This window comes from Nomascus leucogenys, chromosome 4 (genome assembly GCF_006542625.1).
Source record: "Nomascus leucogenys isolate Asia chromosome 4, Asia_NLE_v1, whole genome shotgun sequence".
NCBI classification, from domain to species: domain Eukaryota; kingdom Metazoa; phylum Chordata; class Mammalia; order Primates; family Hylobatidae; genus Nomascus; species Nomascus leucogenys.
In genome coordinates, this window is record NC_044384.1 from 108,766,348 (window position 1) to 108,787,024 (window position 20,677).

The 20,677-nt window shown below is 50.6% G+C and overlaps 1 protein-coding gene and 1 long non-coding RNA gene across 2 annotated transcripts in view; one reads left to right on the forward strand and one right to left on the reverse strand.

The window, feature by feature from the left end:
* Positions 1–20,677, forward strand: part of CCDC13 (coiled-coil domain containing 13) — a 64,098-nt gene that overhangs the window by 19,168 nt on the left and 24,253 nt on the right. Inside the window, exons 5-12 of the mRNA XM_030812029.1 lie at positions 545–634; positions 5,198–5,314; positions 6,544–6,648; positions 9,570–9,731; positions 12,767–12,943; positions 16,647–16,853; positions 18,974–19,113; positions 19,613–19,696. Coding sequence (XP_030667889.1) covers positions 545–634; positions 5,198–5,314; positions 6,544–6,648; positions 9,570–9,731; positions 12,767–12,943; positions 16,647–16,853; positions 18,974–19,113; positions 19,613–19,696 — 1,082 coding nt within the window. The remainder of the gene's footprint in view (positions 1–544; positions 635–5,197; positions 5,315–6,543; positions 6,649–9,569; positions 9,732–12,766; positions 12,944–16,646; positions 16,854–18,973; positions 19,114–19,612; positions 19,697–20,677) is intronic.
* LOC115834804 lies at positions 7,413–20,006 on the reverse strand. The gene is made up of 4 exons (XR_004029773.1): positions 19,923–20,006; positions 11,536–11,648; positions 9,561–9,701; positions 7,413–7,634 (listed from the first exon to the last, which is right to left on the reverse strand). It is a non-coding gene; the product is annotated as an uncharacterized LOC115834804 (long non-coding RNA).

Consider the following 20,677-nt stretch of genomic DNA (forward strand, 5'->3'; position numbering starts at 1 on the left):
GGGCCTTGGTCATTCTCCCTCTGGAGGGGACTCCCAGCATGGGCAAGAGGGAACCTCCCTAGCTTCTCCATATGTAGCTGGGAGAGCTGAAGTTGGAAGGTTAAGAGGCTTTCTCAAGTCACGCAGTATATGGTGGTGCTGCATCTTAAATCCAATTCTGTTGCCCTCCAACAGGCTTCTTGGTGTCTCTGGCCTCATCTGTTCATCTGTAACCTGAAATTCATCATTCTTTTATGCCCTGCCTCCTAGGCTATTGTTGGAACTTCAGGAGACAGATTATGAGTGTAGCATTATTATTTATTAAGCTGTTAGTGAACCCTTGGGCTACTTTTATAGTGCAGTTAGGGAATGGGTCAGACAATCAATTAAACCCTCTCCATTCCAGAGCGGTTTCTAAAGGAGAATGCTGCCATTAATGATCCTAAAGTGAGCTAAAAGGGCACACCACCAAGATAGGTAACCACACACACAATGGCACCAGAGTGCTTTCCTTGGGCTGCACAATCGCTGAGCAGAGTATTAAGCACGAGGTTTGTTTTTTCAGCTGCAGACAGCCCTGACCAGGCTGTCAGCCAAGGGGGCCACCGATGCAGGAGCCAAGCCACCGAGGGCCCAGATGGGAGACAAAGCATTGGTATGAATTCTCTTCTGTGCTGGGGAGTCTGTGAGGCAGCCATGGGCCTGGGCCTCCCCTCCTCCACGGGTGTGTAGGTACCTCTACCCGGGGTCCACCCCCAACCCCCAACCCCACTGCCGAGCCAGGTGCCCATTGTCTACCATTGCTGCATCCTTAGAGCAGACGTCAGAGAACAGTACCGAGTGTATGGCCTGAGGCCAAGAATGTCGTGTCGGAAGCCATGGAGGGTGTAGCTCCAACTCTGTCTCCAGAAAGGAAGGCTGAGAGGAGCCTGAGAACCCTGGAACACTAGAGCCTCAGGATCAAGAGGGAAGGCCTGGTCCAACTGACCTCCCACTGTCAGCCCAGCCATCTCCTGTACAGTATCCTCATTGGGGACACATCCAGCCTCCACCTTACTCCAGGGACAGGGAGTTCACTACTGCCCAGTGGAATCCTGTTCTTTATGGGGCAGTTCATATTATGAACACATTCCCTTTCGTGGAGCTCCAAATCTACAGAGTAAAAGTGGTTATTGGAAATGGGGACTTGTTCCCCAGAGCCCATTTTACTAAACCAGCGACAGTTCATGAAACTCAAGAGGTGAGAATTGTAGCTCCATGAAAGGAAGTCTGACCTAGTGGGTTGGTTTATCCCCAAATCAGACAGTAAATAGTATCAGAGTCTAAAGAACATTCCAGGAGGCTTCACCAAGGGTTTTCTTGGGAAGCCAGGCCAGTTGGTGAGAGAGGCAGCCAAGCCCCAGGACTCCCAATTCAGTGCTTGTTTTCTAGCCCCATCTTCCCTGCTGCCTACACCTCGGGATCAGACGGCCCTGTGCCTTCCTTGAGGATAACTCAGTCCTCACTGTGCAGTGATGGGCCCCTCAGGTTCTGGGGTGGATGGGCCCCTCAGGTTCTGAGATGAATGTGTCTCCTCAAGAGTAGTCTTGTGTAAACCTGTCTCATGGCTGGGGAAGTAGAAGAGGGGCTTTTCCCTCTACAGGGGCTGGACTGAGTATTCTTCAGGGCGTTTCCTGGCTTCGGGGGACACTGCTAAGCTGCCCCTGGTTTATTCCACTCATTGAGCACCTCCACATTCCCAACTAGGGCTGCCCTGGATAGGAAACTGCTTGTTCAGCCTGATGGGATTTTCTAAGCCCTGTGACACAGAGAATCAAAAATAGAGCCTTGACTGGGTGAGGTGGCTCACGCCCGTAATCCCAGCACTTTGGGAGGCTGAGGCTGGTGGATCACTTGAGACCAGGAGTTCGAGACCAGCCTGGCCAACATGGTGAAACACCATCTCTAGTAAAAATACAAAAATTAGCCAGGCATGGTGGCGAACGCCTGTAATCCCAGCTACTCGGGAGGCTGAGGCATGAGAATTGCGTGAACCTGGGAGGCAGAGGTTGCAGTGAGCTGAGATCATGCCACTACACTCCAGCCTGGGCGACAGAGTGAGACTCTGTCTCAAAACAAACAAACAAACAAACAACAACCACCAAAAAAAACAAAGGCTCTGTCTATGGAGAATCCCAGAGGAGGAATGAGGAGTTATTCGAAGGCAGGATGTGGACAGGGCCTTCAGAGATGGCCCCAGTGCTCTAAGCTCACAGGGGAGTCCACCATCCATTAAGGTTGCAGCTGGAAGATGGGACGGAGGAGGGCGTCCCTGAGCTGGCCTTACTGGAGAAGGAAGATGGGGAAGGTGAACTGAGTGTCAGCTGGATAACATTTAACTACAGCCCAGAGCTCACACCAAAGAAAAGGGGAATGTAAGCCAAAAAAGCTGGGGTGAAGTCACCCATAGAGGGAGCCCTTGAATGGCAGGTGGAGCAGGAGTTTTGACTTTATTCTGTGGCCACAGGGAGCCTGGGAGGTTCCAGGTTCTGAGAGAAGAGTGTGCGATGGGCTGCAGGTCTCAATTCATCAGCACCACGTGTTCTCCCTGGCATCTCCTGATCAGAGCGAGAGCAAAAGCAATGTTCCCCCTCACAGGCTGCTCAGGGCGGCCCAAGCCCAAGCCACACTCCAGAAGCCTGCAGGCTCAATCCATATTCCAAACCTAGGCCTCCAAAGCACATTCCTGAGTGGAGCTGAACACCCTTCCCTCTGCTTGGGGCTTCAGAAGGCTGTGATGTGAGCGGCATTGGCATTATCTGCTCCCCATGGACTGTGTTTTAGTTATTTTCTCAAAGAAAACAGCCTCGGGTAGGGGAGGGAGTGTACCCATACCCAGGTCCCCCACAAAGCCTGTGGAATTTCACTCTGGGCAGAAAGAACTCTGAAATGGCTTAGAGGTAGGATTAGCTCAGCTGCCTAAGCCAGGAGGACGAGGCCTGATCCAGCCCTCTCTAGAACACCATCTGGCCCTCAGCCCACTTGCCAGCTGCCCACTCAAGCCAGGCTAGGCCTGCCAGCATTGCCCTCCATCAGGACCTGCCCCAGACAGCACCCTTGACATGCATTGTCCTAGCAACCCTCACAGGTTCCCTGGAGATTGGCATGACATATCCCCATTTTACAGATGAGAAAATGAGGCTTGGACAGGGCATCACTGCCCAGGTTCTACAGCCAGATCCAATCTGTATGCTTTTTCCATGCTCTGAGCAGATCAAAGAGATGCTGCAGGGTCACTGCAGCCATGTGGAAGCACATGTACTCCCACAGCTCTCAGCACCCCCACTGTCAGGGCCACTGAGGCTCATGGCACTGGAGATCTAAGAGGCAGGGCAGGGCGTGGCAGGGGGTGGAGGGGTGTTGCTTCCCAACCCAGGGCAGATTCAAAGCCACACATTTAACAGGAGAAGAGGCAGGCACCCAACAGAGTACGCAGGGATGGCAGGCGGCCAGACAGGAGGAAGAACACAGAACAAAATATACTTTTAAAAAAAGGATGGCAGGGCACAGTGGCTCACACCTGTAATCCCAGCACTTTGGGAGGCCAAGGCAGGTGGATCACCTGAGATCTGGAGTTCGAGACCAGCCTGGCCAACATGGTGAAACCCCATCTCTACTAAAAAATGCACAAAAATTAGCCAGGCATGGTGGCGGGCACCTGTAATCCCAGCTACTCGAGAGGCTGAGGCAGGAGAATCGCTTCAACCTGGGGGCGCGGAGGTTGCAGTGAGCTGAGATTATGTTTCATGTAAGTTCTGAGTTGGCACATTCTGTTCACGTGGCTGTTCTCTTTAGCCTGATGGTGGTGCTCTGAGGAAGCGGAACAGGAAAGTATTTGTACACCCATTCCATAGATGAGGACACTGGATCAGGCCAGAGTTTCTGGACCAGGTGTTCATGTCTAGTTTCTTTGGCCAGTGGTTTTCAGCTGGGCTGCCCAGAGCCTCTGGGGTCCATGAACTTCCCGGACCCAGTATACTTGGATCTGCCTTTCACACTAGCATTCACAGGAGATTTTGTTTGTGCCTGCTAGAGAAAGGTCAGAAAGCCACTGTAGTACCAGCCTTGCTTCCTGAAGTTCAGCTGCTCTGCCCTGTTGGGGCAGCAGCAGAGGGCCTCCAGCATCATTGCCTGATGGGATGCTCAGCCTGACAACCAACGTTCCTGTGGCCACAATGTCCATCATTAGCAGCAGCTTAAATTGGAAGAGTCGGCCAGGGCAGGGGAAGGACGAGTGTTCTTTCTAATCTCACCTGTGTCACCCCAACCAGCTGTATGCCTGAAGGCAAATTACCTCCCCTCTCTGGGCCTTATTTTCATCATTGTGGAAGGGGTTTGAATGGGCTGACCTTGAAGGTCCCTTTGTCAAATATCTATGAGTCACAGGAGTGTCTATTGAAGACAGAGAAGTAGTCAGCCCATTTAAGAAAAATTTCCATCCAGATAGTTTAAATAAAACATTGGTTTAAAAAAAAAAAAGACATTGCTAAGAGTTTCAGCAGGCAGTTTTCATGGTTGCTGTAGTTCTTCAAGCCACAGAGATGAGCATTTGGAAATTAAAATGGGTCCTTATTTCTATTCAGTGGTCAGTGCTAGGAAAGAGAGCCCAAGGCTGCTCAGCTGTCAAAAGACCAAGGCCCAAGCTGACGATTCTGGGAGAGGCAGATCCTGAATTAGGATGCCATGGCTCTCCTGCCACGCTGGGCTTGCCTTCTGGGAATAACGTGGTATCCTCTTTATTCTGAGTGAAGATGGATTAGCTGTGATGCCAGTCTCTGAGCACAGCAGAGGGTCCACACCCAGGAAATGTCTGGGAGGCGTGGAGCCTGCTGCTTCCTCCAGATGCTTCACCTCTAGGATAAGGCATACACCCACATGTGTGTGTGCAACACTCTGCAAAAAGCTCAGTCCCAAAGTTAAGCCAGGATTCAAATCCAGGTTCCACCTTTATTAACCAGGTAGCCCAAGTAGAGGACTTACCTTCCACCACCCTCCATTTTGCATCTATAAGGGGCTTACAAGAGAACCTACCTCACAGGGGTTTATGAGGATTAAATGAGTTATTCCATGTCAAACACTTAGCACAGTGCCTGGTACAGACTTGGATAAATGGGGGCTATGATTACTCTTCCCGTGTAGGCAATAAATGACTACTTTCTCTCCTGTCCTTCCCAACCAGCTGGAGACCCCAGAGGTGAAGGCCCTGCAGGACAGGCTGGCGGCCACCAACTTGAAGATGAGTGACCTCCGCAACCAGATCCAGTCTGTGAAGCAGGAGCTGCGGATGGCACAGAAGGTCTTTCAGAGCCAGGGCTTGGGGCTTCTTGTGTGGCTGGGGCTGGACTTGGGAAGAGCACAGCTGGCACAGTGGATTCCATTCTGGAGCTGCGAGTGCTCAGTCCCTTGAGCACACTACTTGCTCTGGGTCAAGCTCCAGTTCCAGTCCTTCCTCCCACCAGCCCTTGGTCCATACCCATTTGGTGGGCAGAGTCGCTGGCTACCTGAGCCTGCCACCCTCACCCCCGCAGCGTACATGCCCTTGTGGTGCGTGCCCAGCTCTAGACTGAGGAGGACAGTGCTGTCCACCCAGGGAGAGTCCATTAAGCCCTCCCTGCACTACTTGTGCCCCAGTAGATCCTGGGTCTCCCCTTAATGTCACCCTTACTTAACCTGAAAGCCTGCCAACACCTGCCTTCTGCTCTGCTATCTGTAACAGAAAATGAACAGGTTACTTGTGTATTAAAGGACCCTTTCAAAGGAAAATGCTCAGACTTGGGACACAGGCCCGGCTGGTTCGTTATTTATTTTTATTTACATAGCGAATTCTCTGGCATTTGTCTTCCCTGCTGGAACCACTCAGACTGGCCAAGATTTCCAAAACAGTGTTCTATTGTGGAAACAAGCGCCAGAGACTTGGTACACTGGATCGGGTTTCTGTGACAGGCTTCAGAGGGGCCCAGGTCACAGGCTGGAGCGTATTGTTTCTGCCTCAAAGCCTTGAGGTTGGGCCTGAGTGCTGCACTTCAACAACCGCAAAGCTGGGCCCTTATTGGACCGCAGCTCCCCAACTGACATTCAGTAGCCCACCTTTTGCTGCACTCAGAGGTCCACTTGTCCGTGGCTTTTCACAAGCGCCAGGGTCCTGTGGTGATGTACTTCCTATAGCCAGAATTAGCTCAGCACTAGGTGACAGGTGAGTGGGTTAAGGAAGCCGGAGTTGGTCAGCTTTGTGGTTCAGTCATCCCAGAATATGTCAAGAGCAAGAGGCCCTATCTGGGCATTGCTGGCAGTTTCTTGGCTGCTCTAAGCATTGCCAAGAAATGCCAGGGATGATGGGTTTACTACTTTCCCAGGGAGAGCTGCCCTTGGGACATGGAAAACTGACCTTTGAGGGCTATGCTCTGAGATGGGAAGAAGATTGTGTAGGTGAAGGCTGCTTCTGAATATGATTCTAAATATGCAGCAGCATCAGGGTCTGGTGGAGCCCTCTCTTTTGGCCACACTGAAGGCCCTGCCTTATTTCAGGTTTTGGCCAGCGAGGTTGGGGAAGACGTCAATGTCCAGCAGCTCCTATCCTCTCCAGGGTCCTGGAGGGGTCGGGCTCAACAAATTCTTGTTTTGCAGAGCAAGGTGAGTGAGTCATCAGACTTCTCCTGGCCTGAACAAAGGATTTAAAACGCCCCAGAAAGACCTGCCCTGACCCCCTTAAAGACCTAAGCACACAGTACCCAAAAAAGGCCTTTAGGTCTCATAGTGCACTCGTGCAGGGCTGTTGTTTCACCTTCTGGCCAACCAGCCTGATTTTAATTTGTTATTTAATGAACAAGCTCTTATATAACACTTACCACATGCCAGGCACTGGAGCTTAACAAATGCCAACGCCTTTGGTTTGATTTATTTTACTCCAGGCATCTTTTTTTTTTCCTAGTTTATGTAAATTTGCGTGACTGTTGTAATTGTAAGCTTTTTCCAGTTTTGTCCAGATGCTTGTAGTCTTTTGAAAGTTTTAATTACCCAATAAAAACTTGCCTTGTCTCCCTCTTTATTGTCTGAATATTTTGGAGCATACCAAAAGCAGCTAATAGCAAGAGCTCTGGAGCCACACTGCTCAGATTCAAATCCCAGCTCTCCAGTCACCAGCTGTGTGACCTTAAGCAAGTTCCTTTAGCTCTGTGCCTCAGTTTCCTCATCTGTATAATGGGGATAATAACGATGCCTACCCCATAGGATTGTTGGGAGAATTGAGTCAATACTTGTGAAGTGCTCAGCACAGGGCCTGGCATGGAGGAAGCACTGTATAAAAGTTAGGTGTGGTTCTTTTCCCTTTGTCCCTTCAAACTGAGAAACATGTGAGAAGGTGTGTGATTTCCACTATTTGCCAAGCATATCACCCTTGTTCCCAGGGACTTCGAGGGTCACAGTGGCTTTTATCCTCAGTGTCTCCCATGGGATCCTTGAAGCCAACATAAAGGGGGAAAAACTCCAAGAAGCTAATAGATGATAGTGCATGGCCTTGGGGTTCAAGAGACCTGAGTTTACATTTGGCCACCAGTCTGCCAAATGTAAACTGCCAAATGGGCAAACCCCTTCATCTTCCTATGACTTCATCTTCACACCTGTGAAATGGGGTAACATAAAATAACATTTGTAAAGCACCTAGGACAGTGCCTGACCATAATAAGCACAAAACACTTCTTATTGTCATTAAGTTATATGTCAAATTCTTTTTTTTTTTTTTTTTTTGAGACGGAGTCTCGCTCTATTGCCCAGGCTGGAGTGCAGTGGTGCGATCTCGGCTCACTGCAAGCTCCGCCTCCCGAATTCACGCCATTCTCCTGCCTCAGCCTCCCGAGTAGCTGGGACTACAGGCGCCCGCCACCACGCCTGGCTAATTTTGTGTATTTTTAGTAGAGACGGGGTTTCACAGTGTTAGCCAGGATGGTCTCGATCTGTTGACCTCGTGATCCACCCGCCTCGGCTTCCCAAAGTGCTGGGATTACAGGCGTGAACCACTGCGCCCGGCCCTGTAGGTCAAATTCTTAAAGGTAACAATGTTCTTTAATGATTAAATGGAATTGCCTCACAGCGCCACACGAGGGCACTGGTGGGTGCCTTCAAAGCTGTGCTCCTGCCCTTTGCCAGGGAGCCTAGCGAATTGTGCTTCCTTTCCTGGCTCAAGTTTACCAACGTTGTTTTGTCATTTGGTTGTGTTGATGGGTACCAGGGTCAGAAGGACCTTAGGAGTTGTCTGCTTCTACCCTAGCGTTAAAGGGTGATAAGGGCATTGTTCTGTGGGATGACATCTACCTGCCACTTGCTGAAGGCCCACGTGTGCCAGGCTATGTTGACAGCTTCACCTAGACCATCTTGGGATTTTGCAAAGTTACCTAATCCTAAAAATAACCTGTAGCATTTAAAATGCAGATTCCAAGTCCCTTCCCCTAGAACTGTAGTTTGTTGATCTGGAGTAAGCACCAAGATTTGTCAGTCCAAGAAGAACCTCGGAGGATTCCCAGGCTCAGACAACTTCACAATACTGAATCCTCATAACAGTGTTACGCAGGGTCTACTCTTAGGCCCATCTGACAGATGAGGGAACTGAGATTCAGAGAGTTACCTGTGCGCAGTCATACAGTCTGTGAGGCTTTGAGCCAGTCTCTCTGTTTCCAAACCCTGCCTTCCCCTCTGCAGTATCTCCTGTAAGTGACTGCCATCTTCCGAGGAGCCCACCCAGTCTTAGGTGGTCTGTCTGTTAGAAAGTTCCTCCTTGCCCAGCACTTTGGGAGGCTGAGGTAGGCAGATCGCTTGAGCCCAGGAGTTCAAGACCAGCCTGGGAACATGGTGAAACCCCGTCTCTACCAAATATATATATACATATATATATATATATATATATATACATATATATATATATATATACATACATATATATATATATATATATATATACATATATATATATATACATATATATATATATACATATATATATATATATACATATATATATATATATACATGTATATATATATATATATATATATATATAATTATCCAGGCACAGTTGCCTGTGCCTGTGGTCCCAGCTGCTCAGGAGGCTGAGCTGGGAGGATTGCTTGAGCCCGGGAGGCAGAGGTTACAGTGAGCCATAATTGCACCACTGCACTCCAGTCTGGGCGACAGAGCAAGACCTTGTCTCTAAAATAAATAAATAAATAAGAAAGTCCTTTCTTGAACTGAGACCTGCCATCCTATCCCTCCCTGGTTCCTGGGGCCACAGGTCTGCTTCCCAGCCTCAAACAGCCCCTCAGAGATAGGGTGATTTTTCTCATTCACCTTTTTTCTAAACTGAACTTCCCTGATATCTTCCAATGTGTTGCTCAAGATGCCAGCTCAGATCGTCCCCCACCCCTAGTCCTCCTCAGATGGGGCTACCACAGCCATCTAGAGAGGTGGTTCCATCTTCAGTCCATGGGGTCTCCTATCACACTTCTGAATAGAAGAGGCTGGCTGCAGACCCATTGTGGAACAACGAGTTTTACCATCCTCAGGTTCGAGAGCTTGAGAAGCAATTGGGCCAGGCCCAGAGCCAGTCTGCGGGAACAGCCAGTGATGAGCTGTCTGTCTATCCAGACCCAAGGAAGCTGTCAGCACAGGAGAAAAACCTGCTGAGGATCCGCAGCCTGGAAAGGGAAAAACAGGAAGGCTTGGAGGTAATGCGTGCCTGAGGAGGTCAGCCGGGCATGTGGGAACGAGAGATCGTGATGGTGCCTGCAAGGGCTCTGAGGCACATGTGGCCAGAAGTTTGAGCCACCCCTTCTAGGCAGGAGACACCTAGGGACCTGGGTCACCTCTGCATGTTCCTCATGTCCTGTCAAACCAACCTGAGCTGCCTGACTGGGACCTCACTGTGAGCCCATTTAATGAACTTTTCGTCACCCCATCCTGGCTGTTTTGGAGGTGCTGTACCTGAAATTCTCATTGTAAAAGGGAGAGGAGGAGGGTCACGGCCCCAGAAGTATGATAGGGTTAGATGGGGCTTAAAGGGGGAAAGTTCCAGGCTGATGAAAGAGGTGGGCAGGCTGGACTCAGCACCAGGGGCCGCATCTCACTGGCTGCATTGGGAGTGTCAGAACTCTAACTCTACCAGGTTTAAGCAACAAAGAGAAGTTATTGGCCCATGTAAACGAACAATCCAGAGGTGGCCTAGCTTCAGGTGCAGATTGGGGCCTTGCTCTCAGCACCTTCTCCTGGGTTGGCTTCACTCTCTTCCACAGGGACCCTGGGTAGTCCTAGCTTCTCTCCTCCAATGCAGCCTCTACAGACAAAGGGTTTCTCTTTCCCAATAGTTCCAACAAAGTCCCAGAATTGAGTGTCTTTGGTCTAGCCTGGGTTATGTGACCATCCTTGAGCCCATCACTGTGGCCAAGAGTACAGGGTGTTTTGATTGGTCAAGCTTCAGATACCTGCCCCAAGGTTTGAGGGGATGTTAGCCTCCCCAAACTTGCAATGAGAGTGGGGAGTAGGGGCCACTTTAAAGAAGGTAGCAGAAGCAGCATGAAGAGGTGCAGGCAGGCCATACAACAGGCCCACATAGCGGGCCTGGCAGTGAGCTACCTAACAGTGAGGACTTGCCTTTTCATCTGGAGACTTTTGCCTGTGAGCACCAACTCTGGGTTAGGCCCTGTGTTAGGAATGCTGTAACCATGACCACATTGCACCTCCCAGCGCTCTAGACCATCAGCTGTGAGGAGGGAAACAGTGAGACCACAGAGGTGGGCAGGGCCTGCTGGGCTTTGTATGCCAACCAGGACTTTTGGCCTGTATCTTGAAGGCTGTGGAGAGCCACCAAACGGTTTTTGTTTTTTTAGATGGAGTCTCGCTCTGTTGCCCAGGCTGGAGTGCAATGGCGTGATCTCGGCTCACCGCAACCTCCGCCTCCAGGGTTCAAGTGATTCTCCTGCCTCAGCCTCCCAAGTAGCTGGGATTACAGGCACCTGCCACCATGCCCGGCTAATTTTTATATTTTTAGTAGAGACGGGGTTTCACTATGTTGGTCAGGCTAGTCTCGAATTCCTAACCTCAGGTGATCCACCTGCCTCGGCCTCCCAAAGTGCTGGGATTACAGGTGTGAGCCATTCGCCCAGCCCACCAGAGGGTTTTAAGTTGTGGAGGGAGGTGGTCAGCTGTGCATTTTGGAAAGGTCACATGGTTGGAGCAAGAGGAGGAATGGGTTGGAAGAGGTATGGAAGGCAGAATAGTAATCCTGGAGACATGACTAAGGATCTTTGCCAAGATAGTGGACTGTCATGGAAGGGCCAGACACCTGGGACAGTGAGGACAGACTTTCTAGGGCTCAAAGACTGATTGGACTTGGAAGAGAGACGAGGAGGAAGAGTTATAAAGGACTTCTAGGGAGTATAGTGGGTGGGTAAGGGAGACAGGGTGGGTTCAAGAGGAGAAAGGGAGTTGAGATTTGGAAATGTTGGGTTTGAAATGCACCTAGCTTGAACTTACATATTAGTGCAGAATAGATTATGTTGAACAGTTGGGCTGACCATAAGCTGCAATGGCGGGTGGAAGGAAACAGCTTCCTGCATGCATTCCCTCTGCCAGGCACCCATAAGAGCCTGGAGTGTGTAGGCAGGAGAGCAACAGGTGAGTAATGGCTGCCTCCCTGCAAAGGGCTCGTGTCCTATAGATTCATGTTTTACTTGTTTTGCGTTTCTATAATTCACTTCATCAAGGATATGAAAACACTTTTCCAGCAACAATTCACCCTCAGGATCAAGCAGGTGATGTCACCCGCTGCCCAAGCTCCTCCTCAGTGTCTCCATCTTGTCTTTACGGGTTTGCCTAATCTAGCCTCTGCCCCTTCACTCACTGTGCTCCAGCCACACACCTTCTACCCCAGGGCCTTTGCTCTTCCCGTCATCTCCTTCAGTCTCTGCTCAGATGCTACCTTTTCAGAAAGGCCTTCCCTGACCATATCCTTCTCACTATTCCTGTTTCCTACTTTCAGATTAGCATTTGTCACTATTTGACATTATCTGTCTCCTCCATTAGGATTATCGGCTCCTTGAGGACAAGGACTGTTTTGCTTTTTGCTGTCCCCCAGCATCTATAACAATACTAAGCCCATAGTAGGCCCTCAGGAAACCCTTGAGAATGAAGGGATGATTGAATGAGAGACTCCGAAGATGTGTGCTGCATGTGAGTTTCCAGTTGGTAGCTGACAAAGCAAGGTGCTGTCAGGGGTTGTGCCAAATGATCATGGAGGAAGTGGGAGAAAAGACCCTCCTTTCTCATTCTAGCTCCTGGTGGTGCAAGGTGCTGCAGTTGGAACCTAGCCTAGCACTCTTTTTCTAAAGTATGGCTTTTCTCTTTTCCCCTGCTTGGGGAGGGGCTTAGGGGTAGGACTGGCTGTGCTTTCCGGAGGACACATGCAGTTGGCCGCGGCTTTCCTCTCATGTGCTAGGAAGCCTGTATCTCAGGCTGAGGTTAGGAGTGCTGTCATCCGTTAGTGCTGTCATGTGCTAGGGCAAGGGTGGGAGGCTGCTGGCCACTTGATATCCCTGAGAGGCCTGGGCTGGGAGTCAGGGCCCTGGCTCTAGTGACTTGCTCTGTGGCATTCAACAAGCACCCCCACCCCCAGCCCCGGGCCTTGCCATTGAGTAGGAGCCAGGGAGCAGATGTGGCCAAGGTCCCACACAGCCCTGCTGCCCATGCCCTCACTTTCTAATTACAGAAACTTGCCAGTGAGCGGGATGCCCTCCAGAGAGAGCTTGAAGAGCTAAAAAAGAAGTTCGAGGGCATGAGGTCTCGGAACAAGCTGCTGTCGAGTGAGATGAAGACCCTCAAGAGTCAGATGGGGACCCTGTTGGAGAAGGGCCGGCATGATGACGAGCTCATCGACGCCCTCATGGTATGGCCCCACCACTCAGGCGTTGGTTCCCCAAAGGATGGCCCCAGCCATGGCCAGAGTGAGCCTTCACTCACCCCTCAATGCCACCTGTGTAACCCCAAAGCCCGTTGCCTCCAGATGGCCCCCAGCACCAAAGCCCTGCCCCAGGGACAGGAGCAGCTCAGGGAGGCTGCCTGAGGGCAGGTAGGGGGCTGTGATGGAGCAGCACCAGGCACAAGACACTGGGCCTATGGACCCCAAAAGAGACAGAAATGTACTGGGGGAAGGAGGTGGGATTATACCCTGGGTTATTTTTCAGCAAGGAATGAAAGGGACAGGAGGAGCCAGTACCAGTTCTTATCTCTGTGGTGGCACAGAACCCTTCCTCTTCTGGGCGTGTTATAATGCTTACTCCTCAAGATAACTTCTAGGATCATATATTTTAATCCCAATTCACAGATGGGGAAACTAAGACTCAAATTCATTAGATAACTCATCTAAGACCATACAACTGAGTTCAAAGCAGGTTTATCTGACTATAAAAACTTCCTGGATTAAACGTATCTCAAAATAATAAGAGCTATTTATGACAAACCCACAGCCAATATCATACTGAATGGGCAAAAACTGGAAGTGTTCCCTTTGAAAACCAGCACAGGACAGGGATGCCCTCTTTCACCACTCCTATTCAACATAGTGTTGGAAGTTCTGGCCAGGGCAATCAGGCAAGAGAAAGAAATAAAGGATATTCAAATAGGAAATGAGGAAGTCAAATTGTTCCTGTTTGCAGATGACATGATTGTATATTTAGAAAACCCCATCGTCTCAGCCCAAAATCTCCTTAAGCTGACAAGCAACTTCAGCAGTCTCAGGATACAAAATCGATATGCAAAAATCCCAAGCATTCCTATACACCAATAACAGACAAACAGAGAGTCAAATCATGAGTGAACTCCCATTCACAATTGCTTCAAAGAGAATAAAATACCTAGGAATGCAACTTAAAAGGGATGTGAAGAACCTCTTCAAGGAGAACTACAAACCACTGCTCAATGAAATAAAAGAGGACACAAACAAATGGAAGAATATTCCATGCTCGTGGATAGGAAGAGTCAGTATCGTGAAAATGGCCATACTGCCCAAAGTAATTTATAGATTCAGTGCCATCCCCATCAAGCTACCAATGACTTCCTTCACAGAACTGGAAAAAACTAAAGTTCATATGGAATCAAAAAAGAGCCCGCATTGCCAAGACAATACTAAGCAAAAAGAACAAAGCTGGAGGGATCACGGTACCTGACTTCAAACTATACTACAAGGCTACAGTAACCAAAACAGCATGGTACTGGTACCAAAACAGATATATAGACCAATGGAACAGAACAGAGGCCTCAGAAATAACACCACACATCTACAACCATCTGATCTTTGACAAACCTGCCAAAAACAAGAAATGGGGGAAGGATCCCCTATTTGATAAATGGTGCTGGGAAAACTGGCTAGCCATATGTAGAAAGCTGAAACTGGATCCCTTCCTTACACCTTATACAAAAATTAATTCAAGATGGATCAGAGATTTAAATGTTAGACCTAAGACCATAAAAACCCTAGAAGAAAAGCTAGGCAATACCATTCAGGACATAGGCATGGGCAAGGACTTCATGACTAAAACACCAAAAGCAATGGCAACAAAAGCCAAAATAGACAAATGGGATCTAATTAAACTAAAGAGCTTCTGCATGGCAAAAGAAACTACCATCAGAGTGAACAGGCGACCTACAGAGTGGGAGAAAATTTTTGCAATCTACTCATCTGACAAAGGGCTAATATCCAGAATCTACAAAGAACTCAAACAAATTTACAAGAAAAAAACAACCCCATCAAAAAGTGGGCAAAGGATATGAACAGATGCTTCTCAAAAGAAGACATCTATGCAGCCAACAGACACGTGAAAAAATGCTAATCATCACTGGTCATCAGAGAAATGCAAATCAAAACCACAATGAGATACCATCCCACACCAGTTAGAATGGCAATCATTAAAAAGTCGGGAAACAACAGATGCTGGAGAGGATGTGGAGAAATAGGAATGCTTTTACACTGTTGGTGGGACTGTCAACTAGTTCAACCATTGTGGAAGACAGTGTGGCAATTCCTCAAGGATCTAGAACTAGAAATACCATTCGATCCAGCAATCCCATTACTAGGTTATAAATCCAGGATTATAAATCATGCTACTATAAAGACGCATGCACATGTATGTTTACTGCGGCACTATCCACAACAGCAAAGACTTGGAACCAACCCAAATGTTCATCAGTGATAGACTGGATTAAGGAAATGTGGCACATATACACCATGGAATAATATGCAGCCATAAAAAGGACGAGTTCTTGTCCTTTGCAGGGAAATGGATGAAGCTGGAAACCATCATTCTCAGCAAACTATCACAAGGACAGAAAACCAAACACCGCATGTTCTCACTCATAGGTGGGAATTGAACAATGAAATCACTTGGACACAGGGCGGGGAACATCACACACCAGGGCCTGTCGGGGGTGGGGGGCTGGGGAAGGGATAGCATTAGGAGAAATACCTAATGTAAATGATGAGTTGATGGGTGCAGCAAACCAACATGGCATATGTATACCTATGTATCAAATCTGCACATTGTGCACACGTACCCTACAACTTATGTATAAAACAACAACAACAACAACAAAAACAAAAACTTCCTTGATTAGTAAGGCCATACTGCTTTCCTAACCCTACAGCTTGGACTTTTCTCTGTGGGACCTGAGGCACCAAAGTTTGGTGTCAGATTCCAAGTTGTGCCTGCAGGCCCAGGGTGGGGGTGATCGTGTCTGGCTTGGCTGGGGTGTTTGGGGGGTGCTGGCTCGGGCACCTACCTTAGTTCATGATCACTTTACATGACAGGGTGGTGGGGGGGGCACAGAAGACCTGAAATCTAGGCCTGCCTCTGTCAGTATCTCACTGTGTGACCATAAGCCAGTCACATCCCCTCTCTGAGGCTCAGCAGCCAGTTTTAAAAATAAGTTGCAGGGCTGGATGTCCTCTGAGGTCCCTGCATGTCACCATTCTTTGTCATTGAAGGTGGCATGATGAGAGCTGCAAACTAGCCCCAGTCATGCTATTCACCAACAATACGCCCTTGGGCTCTCTGGGCCTCAGTTTCCTCCACTCTGAGGTGAAGACAACAGGTCCCACCTGTTCCAAATGACGGACATTGTCCTTTCTGTTGGCCCCAGGCAGGAAGCCTTTGCCCAGGAGTCTCCTTGAGGGCTTTTCCTTGGGATGAGGCTTCAGTCAGGTGCTAATGGATCCCTGGCAGGGGTCCAGGTACTGCCTCCAAGGGCAGTCTCCCAGCCAAGCAGGATCAGGCTTTCCTTTCAGCTAAATATCTCCCCCACTGGGTGAGGAGTCACCATCTGATCTGCTTTCTGTTGTCTGAGAGCCCCTTGGATCTTCTTGGCCCCAAACTCAGAGAAGTAAGTTGAGGGCAGGAAAAGAACATGGTCCCCACCTGCCTGGTTCGACATCCCCTGATGGCAGGCAAGGAAGGTGTTCCTGCCTCTCGAGGGAACAGGATCCCACTGTTAGGTTCCTGCAGGCTGCTTTGGGGTGAGGGAGGCAGTCTGTTCTAGTCCTCCCCGGCCCAAAGGGCCATGCCTGACTCCACCTGCCCTCCTGCCTGGCCCCCCAGGACCAGCTGAAGCAGCTACAGGAGATCCTAGGCAGCCTGAGTCTGCAGGAGGAGAAGACGCGAGTGTCCCAGCACCACCTGGACCAGCAACTGAACAGCGAGGCTCAGCGGAACAACAGCCTAGTCGCCCAGCTGCAGGCCATGGTGGCTGAGCGGGAGGCCAAAGTGCGGCAGCTGGAGATGGAGATCGGACAACTCAATGTGCACGTGAGTAGGGCACTGGCACAGCCCCCAAACCCATTTTCAAGCTGGGCAAGTCCATCCAGCTCCTTCCACTTCTTTCCACTTGCTTAGCTCAGGCCAGACTTCATCCTTCCTGGCTCCACTTTGGCCACCTGCTTCTATCTGGCTCCCCAACCCATTCTGCACACAAACCTGATTGTGTCCTTGCTCTACTTAAAATCTGTTCATGGCTTACTGTCACCCTTGACCTCACCTGGTTCTCAAGGACCCAGGCACCTTCCAGTTTACCCTCTGCCATCCCCAGCTGTGGCCTTATCCTCAGGATTCGAGATGGTGGCAGTAGCTCCAGCAGCAGGATGAGAGAAGGAAAGCCACACTTCATTCAGCTTCCAGGCACCACGTGACTAGCTCTTGCTGCCACCCCTCCTGCATCTTCTCTTCACCCCTCCCCTTTCCCCACACTCTGGCTACCCAGGCACCATTCAGCTCCTCACATAGCCTGGCTTGCTCCGCGCTCCAGGGCTACGTGCAGCGTGAAGCACACTCCCTCCCCTCCTCCCCCACGGCCTCCGTCTGGCCAGCTGCCCCTCAGCCTTTAGGTCTTACCTAGTCAGGAGCTCCTCCAGGAAGCCCCGGGACCCCTGTTCTGTGTTATGTGCCCCTCCTAGGCACTCTCCTAACTCCCTGTGTATCCCCAAACCAAACTTCTCTCACACTGTGTAGTCATGTTCCTGTTTTATCCCCTGCACTCCCTGTGAGGCACCACAGACCGCGGTGCCTCAGTGCCTGGCACTGGAGCAAGCATACAGTAGATGCTCAATAAATGCTTGTCTAAGGCATGAGCTTGTAAAGATATTTTGTCTTGGCAGGTGCCTTGAGGGCACAGCTTGGGGCTGCGAGGAGTCAGGCACCTTCACCTCCCTGGGGTGGTGGTGGGGCTGGGTGGTGGCCTTGGCGAGAATTTCTTGACAGGCATATAGGTCTCCCAGTGACAAAGGAGCCTTGCAGCCTCTGGCCCACTGGGAAATTGACTGACTCAGCCAAAGGCATGTTGCAAAGCAGCCCTGCTCTTTGTTTCTGGGGATCTGTGGTTTGTTTGTTCAGAGGTGAGAGCCCAAGATCCCCTCGGCCCTACCTTAGGCTGGCATTGGCTGACCAGCCTGGTTTGTCCTGTAGCCTCCATTTCCACAGGCCAGGGTAGCCTGGGGCCCCAGGACTGGCTGTGACAAAGTGCTGTGAGGCTGAAAGGGAGCCTGGGGGCACGAGGAAGTCTGGGAACAGAGCACATATGGCAGTGAGTGGGGACTCACCCTGCTCCCCATCCTGGCTTACTGGGGAGAGAAGTCTGAAGGGGTCCAGAAACATTCCAGCATCTTCACCTCACCACTGTCCTTTCTCCAGGCACACAGGAGAAGACTGTTCCTACCTCCGAGGTCACCAGCTGAATGGAGGCCAAGCATTACCCACCAGACTTAAGTCGGCACACGTTTCGAGTTTTCTCAGAATGGGTGGGACTGGGGGACAAGCCAAGTTGTTAGGGGCTTACACCAGTTGTCCACTCTGGTGGCCTGACCTCCTGCTGGGGGTCCTCTAATGTTCCTGTCCAGTCCAGCCCCAGCAGGTATCCAGAAGAGGAAGGGGTTGAGGGAGGGGTGGGGGCCTGGCAGGCTTAGCCTCCACCCAAGGCTGCTTGCCCTCACTGAGTCCCTGCCAGCCTCTCTGGCTGCGAGTGTCTGGAAGGTCCAGGTGTTCCAGCTGAGGAAGGCAGCTGGCCTCACGTCACACCTGGTGTTCAGCCACATGTGGGTGGGGCCGCCTGGAGAAGTGGACCCACTCAGAGACGTCAGTCTCTGACCTGCCCTGCATGCGAGGCCATGCACCTCCCTCTGGAACCTGAATATAGAACAGCTTCCTGGCCCAGTCACCGTCCTCACACCATGTAGCTTTCTTTCTGAAGAGAGGCATTATTAGATGTCATTATCATGCAAGTAGTGCCTTCACCAAACAGGCCTCGCTTTTCACTCCTGAAAAGAAGCCTCTTTCATATCCTCTGAAAGCCCCGAAATCAAGCCAAGGTCCCCTCCTGCCTTCTCTAGTCCTCTGAGCCAAAGCCCTGAGGATGGAACTCACATCTGTTCTTACAGTATCTTCGGAATAAAGGAATGGGTGAGGGGTCCAGTGGTCGCGAGGTCAGCCCTGCCTATACCCAGTTCCTGGAGGACCCAGGCCTGACCAAGTCCCCGGCCTCAGCAGGCGATCATGTTGGCAGGCTTGGATCTTCTCGGTAAGAAAACAATGGGAGGGAGGGGTTGGAAAGTGAACATTAATTATTCAGAAGAAAGGTTGTTTCTTGCTACCTCTGATGGGAAGCCACGGGTGCAATTTTAAGATGACTATGCTGTTGTTCTTCCAATACGTGGGCCTCTCCTATGACATTAGCTCTGCGTCTGCAGAAATGAGCCGGTTAGGCCCAGATTTTATCGCTTCAAGAGCACGCTGGTTGCAGCTCCCTGTAAGAGCCTCTCTGAACTGGCCTCAAAAGTTTTCTGCCCCTGGGGCCCTCACACAGACCCATGTTGGGTTGTTCAAGGCTCTGGTGTCTCCTGTTCTGTCTCATTTTGAGCAAACAAGAGTTCTGGAAAGAAGGGCAGCAAATCCACAGGACTGCTGCAAGGGTTTCCTGGACCCCTGCTGGCCACTGCTCCACCTCACATGCAGAGGTGAGGCCCAGCAGGGCCTGGTCTGCCTTCCCAGGCTGATGGGCCCCTTCCGTCTTTACACAGCTCTGTGACCAGCCTGGGCCACACACTGGTGGAATCTGCTCTCACGAGGCCTTCCCTGCCCAGTCCCCACAGGACCTCACCTAGGTATGGACCCCCGACCCCCGGACTCACAGTTTTTTCCCATTCTTGATTGCCCAACCAGTATTGCCATCCCATTAAAAGGAGGGGAAACTGAGGCCAGGCAAAGTCCAGGGGCTCTTCCAAGGTTACATAAAGACAGGGAGGATCAGGGAAGTCCTGTCCAAGATGATAGAGTAAGCAGCTTCAGAACTAGAATCTTGGCCCCTGACTCCCAGGCTAGGGTTCCTACCTGCTACCTGAGAATTAACCTGAGGAACCTTCCTGGGCCTGGCTTCTAGCACCTTCCCTCACCTTCTCTTGCTCATTGAGAATCAGCCTCTAAGGGGAGAATTTCACATGATATGGGTTCCCACTGATATCCCCTCAGCCCTCGGTCCCCCTCTTTGTTGATAGAATCAAGCCAGAGGGTGTAAATGGGCCCTTTGTTCCTACTGCCAGCCCATAGACAAAGGACAGCATTGTTCTGCCTCTAAGCCCTGTCCCGAGCCCTGCCTACTGTCCACTGGAGCCATGCTCCTGCTGTCAGCACTCCCCGCCCTGACCCCTCAGGCAGGTCAGCTCAGGTTCCAGGCAAAGCCTCCAAGTGGCCCCAGTCCCTCATCTCTGTGGCTCCAGCAAACTGGTCCTTCTCTGGGCTGCTATCCCCGAAAAGTGGGGGACAGCATGCTGCTGACACTTGGCAGCATAGGGTCTGTGGGCCAAAGCTGCCCCACCCATCAGGCTGGGGTCACAAAGGCACTTGGGGAGAGTGGGCTGACACTGAGCCACAAGGCATGTGCCACGCTCCTGAGGGTGGGAGGTCTTGTCACAGCACAGGGAGAATGGGCAGGCTCTGCCTCTCTGAGGTTTTAGTCACAGTAATGAGAGCAGGAAGATGGACACGATGACCCCTTAGAGTCCCTTCCAGGCCTGTGTGGCTGTGACCTCTGCGCCACACAGAAATACAGGAGCTGCTGTGTGCCTTGGCTGCCCAGACCGCTGGTT